Source organism: Notolepis coatsorum (assembly GCF_963971535.1).
Source record: "Notolepis coatsorum genome assembly, chromosome: 4".
In the NCBI taxonomy this organism is placed as follows: domain Eukaryota; kingdom Metazoa; phylum Chordata; class Actinopteri; order Aulopiformes; family Paralepididae; genus Notolepis; species Notolepis coatsorum.
Window position 1 is genome coordinate 74354096 of NC_140168.1, and position 17618 is coordinate 74371713.

General features: G+C 43.6%; 1 protein-coding gene across 6 annotated transcripts in view; it reads left to right on the top strand.

Moving 5' to 3' along the window:
• Window positions 1-17618, top strand: part of akap9 (A kinase (PRKA) anchor protein 9) — a 276424-nt gene that overhangs the window by 120506 nt on the left and 138300 nt on the right. For all 6 annotated transcript variants that reach the window (XM_084313669.1, XM_084313670.1, XM_084313671.1 and 3 more), the window contains exons 17-20: window positions 817-1203; window positions 3371-3691; window positions 10771-10922; window positions 13294-13520. In XM_084313669.1, the coding sequence (XP_084169795.1) occupies window positions 817-1203; window positions 3371-3691; window positions 10771-10922; window positions 13294-13520 (1087 nt within the window). The remainder of the gene's footprint in view (window positions 1-816; window positions 1204-3370; window positions 3692-10770; window positions 10923-13293; window positions 13521-17618) is intronic.

The window sequence follows — 17618 nt, forward strand, 5'->3', positions numbered from 1 at the left end:
TGGAGCACAGGGTTACATAACACACACACACACACACACCGTCTCCCTCTCATACTCCTTCCCCAGCGACCCGAGCATGTTACTACCCTAGCCTCAGCCACGGTATGAAAGGCTGATTCCGTCTCGCGTGACCGAACGTGCTCCATATAAGTCTGGTCTTTCACTCTCCATCGCTCCGGCTTCTGCCCTCTCTCTCTCGCTCTCTCTCTCTCTCTCTCTCTCTTGACGACCCACTCATAAGTGAGTGGCGTGTGTGTGAGACCTTGTATTTTTTCCATCCTCACTTCAGAACACAGAGGGAAGGTAGGGGAGAAGCACAGGGATAGAGAGGAAGAACGAGATACCGGACTATAGGAAAAGAGTGGTGGTTTCAGAGAGCGAGAGAGAGAGAGAGAGAGAGAGAACTTGGAGACAAGACTTGGATTGAAAAGTAAACAGACTAGAGCTACTGTAGGTCGACACTGAGCTCTATTGATTCCTTCATGGTGGGGGTTGTGGAGATTAGAATGGTGGTAAATGGATTGAATAGCTGCTTTGGATCCGACTTAGAAACAGCCACAGACTTCTTCCTTGTCATAATTTCTTGTTACCATTTTCACTGGTGTCCATCTACTATTATTATTATTACTCCTCTCTCATCCATCTACTCCTCTCTCTTCCATCTACTCCTCTCTCATCCATCTACTCCTCTCTCTTCCCCTCTATCTCTATATCCATCTCTTACTTTTCTGCAATCTCCTACTTTTATTCATAACCCTTCTCGCTCGCTCTCTCTCTCTCTCTCTCTTTCTCTCTCTCTCTCTCTCGTCTTCTCAGCTGGTAGAGGAGGAGGTGTCTGGGGTAGGCCTGGGTGTCGAGCTGCACCTGCCCGCCTCGTCCGCGGACCTGACGGATCACCTGCAGACCCTGAGGAAAGCTCTCTACCGCAAGTATGTCCAGGAGGTGAGCGCGTTCAAGGAGCAGCACCGCGCCGAGCTCCGCAGACTAATGGAGGAGGGGCAGAGCAGAGGACGGACGGATAGTGAAGGAGAGAGAGGAGGAGGAGGAGGAGGAGAAGAGGAGGAAGCATTGATTAGGGTCAAGCAGCACGACCCAGACGGCATCAACGGCGGCAGGCGCTCCATCGGAGGTCCTGGCGTGGTCGGGGGGCAAGGCACGCTGGAGAAGCACCAGCGGGAGATGGCAGAGGAGGAGATCGCTAAGGTACATTACATTACATTTTACATTTAGTCATTTAGCTGACGCTTTTATCCAAAGCGACTTACAAGTTTTGTACAACAAGTCAGCAGGAAGGGTACAACTCTATCAGCTGAGTAACAATGTTCATCAAAGTGTTGAGTGCTACAGTGTAGGTTAGTATATTAGGACAGCGCATGACAGTAAGGTTAGTTAGGGTTAGATTTAAATTTAAATTTTTATCATTTCAGATATTGGGTACAGGGAAACCCACCTGGTCCACGACTTTATTATACTTGTGTACATTATTGATATTCTATTATTTAGGATACCTGACTATTCTGTCTTTGAGTTGTTACACGTAAATACCATATCCTGTTCACAATAGCGGGGATATATCTATGTACTATAAGAAACCTGAGTAGGGATGTACCATAGGTCATATCTATGTACATATCGATGTGTGACTGTCCTCCAAAAAAACGTTTGGAGACAGCTGTAATCACTGGATACACGCATTGCTTGGCAATAAACTCACTGTTCTTTTTCCATAGTGTTGTGATGGCTTTGACACATCATCTTTTACATCCTGCTGTGGTGGCTTTGACACAATTAATAATTTTTGTGTTTTGCTTTGACACATTATAACCCATGCTGTGTCTTTTTACATACTGTTGTGGTGGTTTTGACACAGTATCTTTTACATACTGTTGTGGTGGCTTTGACACAGTATATTTTACATACTGTTGTGGTGGCTTTGACACAGTATCTTATACGTTGTGATGACTTTGACACAATTCATTATTTTTACATAGTGATTTGCTTTGACACATTATAACCCATACCGTGTCTTTTTACATAGTGTTGTGATGGCTTTGACACATTATAACCCGTACCGTGTCTTTTTACATAGTGTTGTGATGGCTTTGACACATTATAACCCGTACCGTGTCTTTTTACATAGTGTTGTGATGGCTTTGACACATTATAACCCGTACTGGTATGTCATAAATGTATAGATGTAGCAGTACTGTCTATCTGTATGTCATGTATGTCATATATGTTACCATGAATTGAAAATGGGGGACCCTGATGTAAACAAGACAAAAGTCTTTCTCTGGTCTGCATCCCCTTAACAATTGTATGTATTGAGCTGTACTGTACTGTACCCATTCTGCAATCTGTTAATAAAGTTTTCAATCAATCAATCAAAACCGTGTCTTTTTACATAGTGTTGTGATGGCTTTGACACATTATAACCCGTACCGTGTGCTGGTTGCTTGAAAAGTGTACAACAGCTATATCTGCATGTGTTGTTGCACTGTGGTGCTGAACACCAAACCTCAGTGAATATCCCATTAGACTCCAAAACGATATTGCTACACCTATATCCAATAAATCTCAACCTGAGAACCAAACAATACAAATGTATTGACTTTGCTATACTGCAGGCAAAACGAACAATAGCCTACAATCGGTGCTTGGATTAAGAACATGGCACAATGCGTGTCAATGGAGAGAATAACAAAATAGAGGTTTACGAGGGTATATGGAAACCATTTAATGAATACTTAAGAAGGGGAGATATAGGAGGGCTTCTACAGGAGGAATCCCCCCGCACTCTCCCGTGGTCAGATGACCCCGGGGGAGAGCAGAGACATGTCATTAAAGGTGTTGTAAGGATGTAATTTTTATTTGATTTTTAATTCATCTTTACCTATGCACGAGATATTTTACTAAAGGTACCATTGAATGTATACGTATTATTTTTATATGATAACACTAAATGTGGACTTAAAGATGTTAAGAGAGAGGTAAGGGGAGGGGGGTATGTGTGTATATTTGTGTACACTTGTGGAGAAAAGGCACTCAAAATAATTTATGGCAATGAAAATCTGACTTGTACTGTAAAATCCAATACAAATATTGTTTAAAAAAATAAATAAATAAAAACCTAAAGCAATGTATCTAAGCCATCAACACAGCAGTGGCCAAGCAGTCGAGCAGTGATACTGGTCTCTGTCTCCAGGAACGATGGGTGTCTCGACACGTTGATTACGTTGTATTCCATGGGTACCTGTACAGCCGAGGTTGTGGAATGGGCCAAATATTACATGTGTGCATGTCAATGTAAACGGAACCCTTTAGGCAAAAGCATTGTGTTCTAAACATATAAACCTCTCCCCCTCCACAGGTCATAGTTCAGATGTCCGTGGAGTTCGCCCAGCAGAGTGAGCTGGCCCGAATCAACAAGCGTGCCTGCGAGACCACCTCCTCCATGCAGACCACCTCCTCCATGCAGTCCACCTCCTCCATGCAGACCACCTCCTCCATGCAGTCCACCTCCTCCATGCAGACCACCTCCTCCATGCAGACCCAGGAGGACGGGGAGGAGAGGGAGGAGCTGGTGTCCAGGGCCTCTTCGCTGGCGGAGCTGGAGATGAGATTCAACCAGCAGAAGGAGAGGCTGGAAGGAGAGCTAAGAGAGAAGAGGACAGCGCTGCTCCCTGAGCAGGTCAGTACTGTAACAAGCTGCTCACTGAGGTCAGTACTGTAACAAACTGTTCACTGAGGAGGTCTCCGAGGTCAGTACTGTAACAAGCTGCTCACTGAGGAGGTCAGTACTGTAACAAGCTGCTCACTGAGGTCAGTACTGTAACAAGCTACTCACTGACGTCAGCTTCTGATCTTATCACAATGAAGCATCAACTTCCATGGTTCTAATTGAGTAGCTCAGATGAAGAACCATATAAGTCCATTTTAAGTTTTCAGAGGAATAATGTTTTCAAACTTTAGAGTTTGAACAGTAGAGTACTTTATTATCTAAAGGTGGTAAGTTAAGAGTGTTAAGAGTTGAGAAATACTTAAATTACAGGGATATTAAAAAAATTAAATTACATTAAGTAGTATGAAGTATAGTATAGTATAGTATATTATACTTGCCAGTAGCGTAATCGATGCATAACCATTAGCTTACTCACAGAGTCCCGTGGTCAGAGTTCTGGCTGGGTTCTGAGTGAACCAGGAAGCGTCAGACGGGCAGCAAACGAGGGGTTAACCCACACTACAACATGCAGACAAAAGGTTTTAACATCCACAACAGAAAACAGTCCTTGCTCATTTCCTGTGCTTCAGACCGACATGATGTCTTGGAACTAGCCCCAGTGTGCTCTCGATTATGTCATAGGAAATGCCACTGGAAAGGACCACTGTTTTCTGTTGTGGATGGTTACAATTTTATGTCTTACAAGTAGGGGTGTAACGGTACTAAGAAGCCATGATTCGGTATGTACCTTTTTTTTCTGGGTCACGGTTCGGTATGAATTCGGTACAACAGGAAAAACATTTATAATGATTATTATATATTTATAATAATTATTATAATTAAATATAATATTTTTGTATTAAGTTATACTTAGTTCCACCTAGGCTTGCTGCGGTAGTCGGTGATACCGGTGTCATTCTGTGTTCAGGAATCCACTGAGTAAATTAATTGCCTACAGCCCCTACCGTTGTACGCATTTTAAGTTTCAGTTTCACTTCTAGAGTAGATTTAACTTCACATGAAGCAGAGAAGAGATGACATGTTACACAATCCATATCCCTTTAGGGCCCGGGTCCACCTATCTCATTTTTATGGCCGCAAGCGTCTTTTTTCAATTGATCCCAATGGGGAGGGAGCGTATGCGGCCGCATGCTGCCGCCTATAGGAAATGCGCTGCAGTCGGCTTCTTTTTTCAGCGCCTTTCAGCTTTTTTCTGCGGCCGCACTCTGCGTTTAAAGTTGAAACTTTTTGAACTTTTCAGAGCGATGCGCCGAGCGCATTTGCAGACAACCAATCACAGCCAATCATATCTACCACTCTGTTTGTAACCTGACACCGGAGTTGCCTGCCTGTCTTGGCTGTCTACCCACAAGAGACGGGCCATTGAGATTCGCGACAAAGCACAAATACACTAACTACATGAATACACTAATAAAAGCTAATAAAAAGCAAAGGGCGAACTGTGGTGTCGGGCAATAACTATATATATACCGTAATTAATATTCAATAAAGTGTATTAAAATATGCTATATGTGCAAAACCGCGGCAGTAAAATACGATAAAAGTTATTATTACAAGATGGCTGTCATGTAGTTGTCGCTAGAGTTCTTTCTCTCTCGTCATCAGGTAGGTTGGTGACTGACAGCTCGTTGCCATAGCTACAAAAGGCTCGCGCTGCTTTTTTTCTCTCACCGCAAGCGACCCCAGCACTACCGGCGCACTGCCAGCGTTTTTCAGCTGGAAATGTGAGCTAGGTGGACGCATGCCCTTAAACAGTTTTTAGGGAGACCCCTAAAAACTCCACAGGGTTTAGGGTTCCCACAAGGTCTTAAAAAGTCTTAAAAAGGTCTTAAATCTGATTTTGATGGGTCTTAAACATTTATTGGATTAGGAAGTTACTTCTATGTTGCGATAACTGTTTCACATTTAAAACGTGTTTGGGCTAAATATCTGGGCTTCAAAAGTAATTCATATGGAATTGCTTCTTCCATAATAATATTCCTTCATACTTTTTTTGCCAGTATGGCCGTGAAATAGGTATTAAATTATATTCCAAGTGGGTTTAAAAAGTCTCAAATGTAACTTGTTGAACCCTGCAGGTGTGGTGGGATGGGTTCCCAGTCGGTCCACGTTGAGAACCTCACGTCCCCAAGACATGGTGATCAGCCAAGCCTCACACTCAACATCTCTCACACCATTACGCATGATAGAAGTGGCTGCCGGCTTCAATGTTCTTCATGTGAAGAGTTGTGTTCCTACACACACACACGCGCACACACACACACACACACACACACACACACACACACACACACACGCGCACACACACACACACACACACACACACACACACACACACACACACACACACACACACACAGAACTGTAACCCATTACTGTTCAAGAGAACTTGGTACTAAAGTGCTGGAGCTACAATTAGCCCGATTGAGTTTTAAGGTTGTCAAAAATCTGTCTCTTCATTTAGGTTAGCCATTCTTCCTATGTGGGTAGTGGAGTGTCATGCGTGTGTGTGTGTATATATATATATGTCTTTCCATTATATCGTCTAGGTCTTATAGTGCAGTGTATGAAGTTTAATACGGATGGGAATGTCATTTATTTTGGTTGTCGGGGTCACGATTTGTTTTCAGATGAATGTTTAAGATTGGGGGGAGTTGTACATTTTGACGTTTTATTGTGGCGCCAACTGGTGTGAGATTTGGTTTGAGGCGTTGGCACACCATTATCTGTCATTGTGGCAAATGTCTCTTATCATGTGATCTTTGTGAATAGCAACACAATGTGGTCAAACCTCTCCCCTATCATGGAGGAAACATGCATGTGAGGTTTGGTGCAAATCAGACAAAGTGTTCACCTCCTGTTTATAATGAGTTTAATAATAATAATAATAATAATAATAATAATAATAATAATAATAATTCATTTATTTTGTATAGCGCTTTTCAAAGACCCAAAGTCGCTGACGATAGGCAAAAAAGAAACAAAGAAAACAAAGAAACAGAACCACAGGGAAACAGAGGACAATAAGAATACACAGGAAACATAAAACCACAAGTAACGGATAACAAATACGGGAGTGAGTAGGGGAGACAGTCGGGAGGAGAGTAAGGGAAAACCAAGGGGGGTGGGAGGGGGGCAGGAGAGGAGAGAACGTGGGGCAGGGGAAATGGTGGCGAGTTGGAGGAGGGTGGTTATGGGTAAGGAAGGTTGAATGCTTGGGAGAACAGGTAGGTTTTGAGTCTGGATTTGAAGGTGGAGAGTGAGGGAGAGTCTCTGATGGTCTGAGGGAGGGAGTTCCAGAGTCGGGGTGCAGCTCGTGAGAATGCCCGGTCACCGAAACTTTTGAGTTTGGATGACGGGACAGTGAGGGAAAGAGTGGACCGGAGGGAACGGGTGGGGCGGTAGGGGAGAAGGAGGTCAGTCAGGTAGGGGGGGGCAGACTATGGAGGGCTTTGAAGGTGAGGAGTAGTGTTTTGAAGTTTGTGAGAATTGGGTGGGAAACCATAGCAGTTATTTTCATGGGTGGTCAAAATCAAATCAAATGTATTTGTATAGCCCGAGGTCACATGGAATAGCCCCCATGGGCTGTACAAGAAGTCTTCAGAAGAAGTCAAGAAGAAACTTCACAATAGATAAAAATAAAATTTTAAAACATAAAATCCAAATATACAACACTCCCACACTTTCCCCAATGATGATAAGGAACGTCTCACTAAAAACCTAGCAATAAGAAGAAAAAAAAAAGCACCACAGGCGGCGTGGAGGAGAGAAACCTCAGATGGGCTGTTCAAAGGGGATCCCCCAACAGGATGTCGGTGATAATATAGTGTTGCAGTATTTTGCGACAATTACAGAGTATAGCTATACATTATCCCGCTTATTACATGGCTAACTTACTAACAATATACGTAATTCATTTTACACCATCGACAAGACGAGATCAAATGCAGACGCAGTTGTTCTGTTGCTCCTCTGTCATCGGCAGGTGTGGACTTGATTGCACCTGATGTAGTGCAGCTGTGCGAGATAAAGCTGGGAACGAGGTTATAGCTTTTGTGACTGCGAACAAAAAGCTTGATTGTGATTGGTCAATAGCGCTCTGTTGCCCCTAACAGCGGTCATTATTGCGTGTTGCCTGTAGCAGCGGTGAATTATCGAGAAATAATTTACCGCTGCTACGGGCAACCGAGCGCTATTGACCAATCACAATCAAGCATTTTGGCGAATGTTAAAACGCCATGTAATAATTGGAATTAATGTATTCCATTCATTACATGTAATGAAGCTCTGACTCCGGTCTCCTCTCCATCCTCACCACCAACCTGTGCACTGTCTCTCCCAGAGCCTTCTCTGTTGCCGCACCCACCCTCTGGAACCCCCTCCCTCCAAACATCCGTAGTGCTACATCCCTGGACTCCTTCAAATCTCAACTCAAATCTCACCTCTTCACCAAATGTATTAATGACTCTGCCTGATTTCCCTCTTTTCGTTTATTGTTTTTACTTAATTGTTCCTCTGATCTCCTTCCCCTTAGTTGCCCCTCCACTGTTAAGCACCTTGGGTCTCATGAAAGGCGCTACAGTATATAAATCTAAGAAATTATTATTATTACATATATATACTGAAGCGCCTTGGGTCTCATGAAAGGCGCTACAGTATATAAATCTAAGAAATTATTATTATTTATTATTACATATATATACATAGATAGCATCTAAGGTACATAAGAATTCTTTTTTTAATGAAAATAAATAGAGTAAGAACAACAAAAAAATAGGTGGTCCTATTGGCAAAGTTGCAGGCTGAGCATAACTGCATGTGTGTACAACATCTTGTGTCAATTGGACTTGGTGTTTCTCATGGCTTTTCAAAGTTTGACACTTTGATCTTTGGTGATAGTGCCACCATGCGGCCGATTGGTTTGATGGTTGTTGTAGCGCATTATTAACACACCGACATCTAACATTGTGGCAAATTGCATGTCTCTGACCGATTGGCCGACAGAGTGGCGGATGGTTATAGTAGTAATCGTCGTAGTACAATTATCTGTAGTATAATTTTGTTGTGCTAATAATTAGCTCCATGAAATTATCTAGATGGAAAGAATAGCATTACCTTGTCTTATAGGGACTGCTACCTTATAATTTCATTGAGCTGTAATTAATTAACACAACCACAAGATTCAATGTCCCTGATGACATCACTGGTGGCCATAATATTCCAACTAATTTACTCTCAATAACTGTCTAACTAAATGAATATGTGCAAAACCGTTTTTAAATTTGTTTGTGTATGAGAGATTATGTGCAAAATAAATCGGCATTGTTTCTTCTTAAGTAGTCATTGATAATATGAATTTATTTTCCTGCTAACAAAGCAGAACTCGGTACTGTCACGTGACTGTAGTGCACGGTGGTGGACAGAAGACTCAAACCTGCCATACGTAGCTGACTTCTGGGTGTTATTCTGTCCAGTTCCCTGAGGGTTCAAAGAAAATGTACATGTTCTTGTAAATAATCACCCCCCCCCCCCCCCTGTAACTATAACAATAATAATAATAAATTAGATTTAATGAGAGAAGCGCCTTTCTCGGACTCCAGGACACTTTACATAAAAAGAGAGTTGAGAGAAACTATAAGAAGATAAGATAAAAATATGAATATATATTATATATATATATTTCTTTTTTATCCACTTTTTCTCCCCATTTTTCTATTTTTCTCCCATCCCAATTTCGTATTGCCAATTCTCCCCTCCCCTGTCTTGAACGTTGCTAGACTATGCCCCCCACTGGTCGGTTGTAGTGAGGATAGAAGCCTTGCATCACTTCACCTGTCCCCTTCGGTACACGAGGAGGCAGCCTGTCGCATCTTTTCACCAGACAGCGCGGACTCTCAGTGGCGAGGAATAACGCGTGGGAGGCTCACGCTGCCCCCGATACTTCCTGTCTCTGCTGGCGTCACCCAACCGACCTGTAGGAGTCGCTGTCCACAACGTCCAATCCCCACCCATCGACTTCCACCCGCTGACTCTGCCAAATGAGCCAGTGCGACGGCCGGCCCAAGCCGAAGGCAATGCTGAGACTGGGATTCGATACCGGAGTCTCTTGCATTGGTGATGAGCGCAATCTCCGCTACGCCACCCAGCCGCTTATTATATATATATATATATATATATATATATATATATATATATATATATATATATATATATATATATATATATAGTAACAACAAAAATATCTATATAAAAGGAAGCAAGGTGCAGTCTATTGCAAAAAACAAAAACACCAAAAAATAACAGGATCGGTAGCTTAAAAAAATTGTCAGTGGGGGAAGGGGGTGGGCTACTTGGGAGCTGCACCGTGTTGCGAGAAGGCAAGTTTGAACAGGTGTACTATAAGCACACATTCATTTCAGTGATTTTTTATGTCCAGTTTCACTATGGAATTCCATGGAACATGAGACATTTCTTCGACGGCCCTCGTTTACCAAGGGTGCCGGGGATTCTCCAGGACACTGTATACGTCTTGTACTCATTCCAAAGATTCACTTTACTTCCACGATGATTTTCCTGATGGAAAAGAAACGGCTGCTTCGACCTGATTTCGGTACCAGCGAGTGTCTGTAAATGACCGCACAATGTGGTGTCTCTGTGAGCCGTGAATTGATATTCAAGTCCAGAGAAGTCCGGAGTTCCGCTTTCTCGCCAAAAGAGGGCGCTCCCCCCACACCCGCTCCTAGTTACTCAGGTGCACCTGTTGCCATAGCAGCACAAATATACTAGTGTTTCCCAGAGTGAGTGTGTGTGTGTGTGTATAGTGTGTATGTGTGTCGTGTCTTATTGGAAGACTATTAGTCTTTGAAGACTATTTGAAGACTATTATTAATGGCCACAGCCCCGTCTCTTTGTCGTCTCATGCTTTGTAATCGGGGACAAAGTGTGGAATTGTCAACCTTTGTCTTTTGTGTGGAAGACTTTTAAAAATGACCGGGTTCTTGTCCGTGTTATCTCTTCTGCCCGTGCAGGCGTTGAAGACGAAAGCAAAGGAGGAACGTGGAGCAAGAGGAGGAGGAGGAGGTGAAGAGGAGGGGATGAGATCAACGAAGCCACCCGGGGGACAAGTCTTGCCAGAAGACGCGGGCGACTCGTCCAGCTCCGATGTCCTCACCACCGAGAGGTTAGAGAGGAGGAGGATTATCACTGACTCTTTCTACAAAAATGTGTTCTAAAAGAGAGTTCTCTCTTTTACACTTGCATTGAATTGTGGGATTTTCCACAGCGTCAGGAGAGAAGAGCGACTGTTGTCGAACAATAGGTGTGTTGTTTTATCAGATATGTTCATGTCACCAAACAGGGTTTCTGAAAACGTATACTACAGGGGTTAATAGACTGTGAAGAATACCGCTGTTCCTCACAACATTTATATTTGGAATTTATCAATAACACGTTAATGACATGACAAACACCAAAAAACGATGCTGATTTATTTTGCATATAAATTATTGAGAGTAAAATTTGAGATTGGAAATGGCCACCAGTGATGTCATCAGGGACATTGAATCCTTGTGTTGTGTTAATTACAGCTCAATGAAATGGTGTAGATGAAAAAATAGTAATACTTTGTCTTATAGGGAGTGCTACTTTATCATTTCATGGAGCTGTAATTAATCGATGACATCACTGGTGACCATATTCAAACAAATTTACTCTCAATAAATGAATGTCTGCAAAACTATTTAGAGCTTTTGGATGTGTGTGAGATTATGTGTAAAATTAATCGACATTGCTTTTTGGTGAAGTGCCCTTTTAAGACCTTCCTTACAGCAAGGAATCCATGAAGAACATAAACATCTGTAGAGATTCAGATGGAGCATATAGATTCTAAACCATCTGTAGAGATTCAGATGGAGCGTATAGATTCTAAACCATCTGTAGAGATTCAGATGGAGCGTATAGATTCTAAACCATCTGTAGAGATTCAGATGGAGCGTATAGATTCTAAACCATCTGTAGAGATTCAGATGGAGCGTATAGATTCTAAACCATCTGTAGAGATTCAGATGGAGCGTATAGATTCTAAACCATCTGTAGAGATTCAGATGGAGCGTATAGATTCTAAACCATCTGTAGAGATTCAGATGCCTCCCACAAGCCGGCTGTAATGTGGACTAAGTCATACATAGCACGAGTCCCCTCCGGTACTCGAGGTAGCAGCCGTCGCATCTTTTCACCTGCGCAGCGCCATCTTTCAGCGTCAGGGGTCTGCGCTTTGGAGGGACGCCGCCCCCGTCGCTTCCTGATTCTGCGCAGGCGCACCAACCGACCTGTAGGAGTCGCTGTCCACAACGTCCGATCCCCACCCATCAGTTTTCCCACCCTCTAATACTGCCAATTGTATTAGTACGGACGACCAGCCAAACTGAAAACAATGTGGAGAGCTGGGCTCGAACCCAGCATCTCCAGCATTGGTGGTGAGTGCCTTGCCCACTGCACCACCTAGCTGCCCTCCCTACGCTATTCTTAATGATTTTCCACTTGCAATGTTGTGAATACCACAGCGTGGGTCGTTCATAGGGACTGTTCTCGTGAACACTGGAAGTTCCGCAAAATCTTTTTCTTTTCTTTTTTTGTATTATCTTTTCCCCCCTCCTCCTCCCATCCCAATGTTAGTCGTTATGCCAATTCCCAATTCCCTTCCTGGTCGTTGCACACTCTACCCCCTACCGTCGGTCTGGGAGGGCGGAGACTATCACATGCTCCCTTTGACACATGTGTACCCAGCCCACCGCTTCTTTTCACCTGGCAGCGCGGACTCTCACTGGGAGAGTGTAACGTGTGGAAGGGTCACACTACCTCTCCCAGATCCTTCCCTTGCTGTGCAGGCGCCCGACCGAACTGTAGGAGTCGCTGTTTACAACGACCAGGACCCACCCCACCGGCTTTCCCCAGACCTTGCCTAGTGGAGATAACTACAAATAACCTTGTAGAAGGAACCACTAGAAATAATATGTTTGACAAAAAGAAAAGAGAAAAGGTCTGCAGAATATGTTTAGGGCCTTTCTATAACCCCGATCTATGATCTACTTCAACAAACTCACATGTGCAGTGAGACAGTAACGGGTTATGGACAACACTGCAAACATTCTTACCAACCACCGCTCTATGTGTGTCTTGGATGAGGATGTGGTGGGGATTGATGTTTGGGGGACTGGCTTTTCCGAGGGGGTTCACATGCCTTCGAGCAACACTGTACTTATTGTACTTATTTTATGCCTATTCGTATGTCTGCACTTTCTACATTGTTTTTATTCTGTTGACTGTATGCTGATTTTATGCTATTTGCTGTGGGCCGCTTTGAGCTGCGGTCCATGTGTGAAGGGTGCTCTATACTGTAGATAGAGTTACTATTATTATATTATAAAAAATGTATGCATTGAAATGTCTAAGTCTCGACGACATTTAAAACGAGGGTGACCTCAATTCTCCCTTTGGAGAATAAATAGAGGTTTGGATGAACACCCTAACGCCCCCCTCCCTCTCCCCGTCAGGAACCTCCTGCGCAGGGCCAACGAGAGCCTCCGCCAGGTGCTGATCGACGTGCTGAAGACCACGGCGGCGGCGGAGGAGACCGTCGGCCTCTACATGGAGAGTCTCCTGGAGGCCTCCGGTCGGGACCGGCAGCAGCCCCCCTCAGCGGCAGCACCCCACCCCTGCATGCAGAGAGCCACCTGGCAGAGAGACGAGGCCTTCAGACCCTACGGAGGACCTGCCAGAGGTGGGTCACGACAGGCTTCATTTCCACTCACGCTTACATTTGAAAGGAGACGTGTTTTAGTCCGAACAAACTCGATTTTTTTTCACCAGTCCAAAAATGTGCCTACATCAGCATAAGACATGGCTTATAGAGACAATAATCCAACATTCATTTGGAAAATTATTTCCTCTCAGACAAAACATTAAGTCATGAGAACTTTCAGAAAACCTGTCTACCACATACAGTTGTGGCCCTTAGGACTCTCTGCACTGCCGATTGGGTTCCGTTGGTTGCCGTATTAACTCACTCGGCGCCAGCTATTAGTTAGGGCCCGCTGTAGCTAGGCCGCGCTTTAAACGATAGGACTGAGTCACCTTGTTTGTAGAGCTATAACTATATTCTATATTATAGCTATGGATACAATACTATGGCCCATTTGACATCACCTATCGTTCAAAATAATAAATGTTTCCATCTATACATTCCCGTGTTATACCGTGGTGAATATAAGTATGGTTTTAAAGCGGAGTTAAAGCCCTATACGTCAATTCCACTATAGATGTTGCCATTTCTTGCCTGTATACGCTATTATCCCTAAATCAAATTTATATCATAGGTATTATGTTCCATCATGAATGCATGAAAGGGGGGGGGTCTTTTCTGATTATTTGATTGTCAGTAATGGCATTCGCATTGAACACTAAAAACGCTTATCAGCCCGATCGGTGTAAAAGCATTGCAGGATCAAGCAAAAATTGACGTCAGATCATTCTTACCTGTGATCGGGAGTATTCCAAAAATAATATTCCAATGTTTTTTTTTTTTTAATTTTTATCTACTTTTTTTTTCCATTTTCTATTTTTCTCCCATCCCAATTTCGTATCGTCCAATTCTACCCTCCCCTGTCTCGAACGCTGTTAGGCCATGTCTCCCACAAGCCGGCTGCAATGTGGACGAAGCCTTACATCACGTGTCCCCTCCGGTACTCGAGGAAGCAGCTGTCGCATCTTTTTACCTGCACAGCGCGATCTCTCAGCGGCGGGGGTCTGCTTGGGAGGGACACGCCGCCCCCGTCGCTTCCTGATTCTGCTGCGCAGGCGCTCCAACCGACCTGTAGGAGTCGCTGTCCACAATGTCCGATCCCCACCCATCAGCTTCCCACCCCCTAATACTGACAATTGTGTTAGTATGAACGACCAGCCAAGCTGATAGCAATGCGGAGAGCTGGGCTCGAACCCAGCGTCTCCTGCATTGGTGGCGAGCGCCTTGCCCACTACACCATAATATTCCAATTGTTTGATCGCCATCTGGTACATCCAATGTCCATTTGGCCCACGGCATAATCCACCACAACATGTGGATCGGGGTTATTTGACGCGCTTCGATGGAACCGGCACAACGGCTGCCCTCGCCCCACAAGGAAACATGAAACCGGAGACGTTTGGCCGTCCCACAGGCGAAGATAGAAGGGTACAAAAGGTGCTCGATACCACCGTCTAGCGGGATGCGGCCGGTATTGCCGTTTGGCAACCTCAGACTCATTCCCTATGTAACACAGAGGTCCATGGATGAATAATGAATAAAAGGAATAAATGACCAAAACCTGAGAAATCTCGGGTCTTGGCGCCCAACGCATGGCAAGTTAACCCGGGATATCTCGGGTCTGGCGCCGAATGTGTTAACGCTATCAACCAGTAGGGGTGCTCGGGTTGCACCAGGTTACTTTCGTCTCTAGGTAAAGGGGAGGGGAGAGAAAAGGCGTGTTCTCAGCTTGACATGCTGCTTACACATGCTGTGTAAATAACAATCAGGCCGTCTGAACGTTCATTTGGGAGAAATGAATAATAATAATAATAATAATGACAACAAACAAAGGATAAGTTTAACGAATTCCATATAAATCAATATTGTATTATTATTCTCTTATAAGTATAATAATACATACATAGTCATTCATCATGTGCCAACCTATCTCAATGGGGTTCAAATTATTGGATACAGTTTACAATTTATCTGAATTCTAATTCAGCCCAGAACCCCTCGAATACCGAGACATTTACATTGTCATGCGAATATTTTAAGCATTAATGGCACATTATGGCAACTTAATCAGGCAGTTTCTCCCCTCTCCTTTAATCAATATGATCAATGGATTCATTGAACCATATTAGCCCAGGTTGGTAGTTTTAGCGTTTTCTCACGTTGCATATTATTTTAACTAGACATTAACCAACGACTCGCTCCTGATTTAATATAGTCATTTGACATTGTCACTTCAATAAAGTTAAATATAATTAGGTATTTTGTTTCTTCACAATGTCACATACATGACGCAAATTCTGCCTATTTGCATTTAAATGCAAACATTGGGGTGGGTGGGTGGGGTGGGGGGGGGGACTGTACATTGGAGGTCGTTGGGTGGTTGGGGTAGGGGTAACTGTACATTGGATTATCGACGAAACCTTACTTGGTCCCAAGAAGAGGTCCTCTTAAATTGCAGGTGATCGCAGCTGTGAACTCCTGAATGAAGTACGTCACTCATTCTCAAACTGGAAGGCACTCTCTTACACCTCAAACGCCCCGCCAGCTCCTTATCAAGGCGAGGGAAGTGCTTGCGGCTACCCTGGCCCAAATAAAATACACAATTATCTGACGCGCTTGTTTGAGTATTACTGAAGTGATGTGTTTAGTTCTTGAGATACTGTATCTACTGTAGAGATGTAAACTGTATCTAATAATAGTGACAAAATCAAGTAAGTCAAATGTTTAAAGGCTTTATTCATCCTACATCTGTGCAATTAATTGCTGTCGGACATGGACAGCACGTCTGTTGGGCAAGATGAGCTGTGGAATGTTTGTTATTTTAACACCTTGGCAGTCAGGTGCGAACAATAGCTCGTGTCCACCCCTAACCCCGGCCCCCCATCGATGATCATTTGAAGCCCTGTCCCTGCGCAATTAGGACATATCAACCTACCGATCAGTTCATTCAAGCGCGCTACGTGAACCATCAGCCACTGCTGTGTGACAAGGTTTGGTGTTTGGACACCCCCGTTGTCAGTTGTCAGTGACCGCTTACGCATTGATGCGCTTTGTGAAGGCATTTCATCTTCTGCTTCAGTAGAAGTTTCATGTTCGTTACACCTTCTCGCTAGTGACAACTGTTGTCGTCTTTTCTGGGAGGTTTTTACACGCACTTTCTGCATTTTGACAGGTCCCGCAGAGTCTCCCGTGCCTGAGAACAGCAATGTCAGGAATGTTAGAGCATGTGATGCATCTGAACCAATCACGTTGTCAGAAATCTGCACCAGCCAATGAGAGCTTGTTGTTTGTGACAAACCCCCCTTTGCACGAGACAGAGCTTTACAATGGTGCTCATATGATATTGGGCAGAGGGCGACCGCTGATCTGCATACTGCGAAATCAACAGGCACGGCATGACAGAGTGTAGTAAAATAAACATCTAAATGTGTATTTTGAACGTTTCCTTTCCACTAGTCTGAAGGAAGACATGTTATGGAAGCAAAATAGCACAAAATCTCAAAATTGACCAGTGCATCAAAAACAGTTTTTACCTGCCGTGTCTCGCCTTAAATGTGTTGTGACATGCACGGGCCGTCGGAAAATTCAGTTGGGAGAAATAAATAATAATAATAATAATAACAGACACAACGTGATCGATAGTTTATTAACACTTTGAGTGCCACGCCGGGTTTTCCTTTTTACCCCCTTGATGCCACCATCCACTCCCAATGTTAACGTTAATATCGCCTAATCTTAGGGCTGGGCGATATGGAAAAAAATCATATCGCGATAACGATATGATAATGTTATCATATTTCTCGATATCGATAATTATCGAATTGTTATAAGTATATATATACATTTTTTATTTTTTATTTTTTTTTAACAACAGATGTATGTTTATTTTGCAGCAATTCTTTGTCATTGCCGCCATCTTTAGTGTTACATCCCCTCACACTCCAGTTCTCAGGCTGCAGCTGGTTTAAAAGCGAAAGTAAACAGGCTTCTCTGCTGGCTGTGGCTCCAGGGGAGTTGAACAGTTCTGGCTCTGCTAGTTTATTTTCGATCTTTTGGCGCTTTTTTGGTGGACAAACC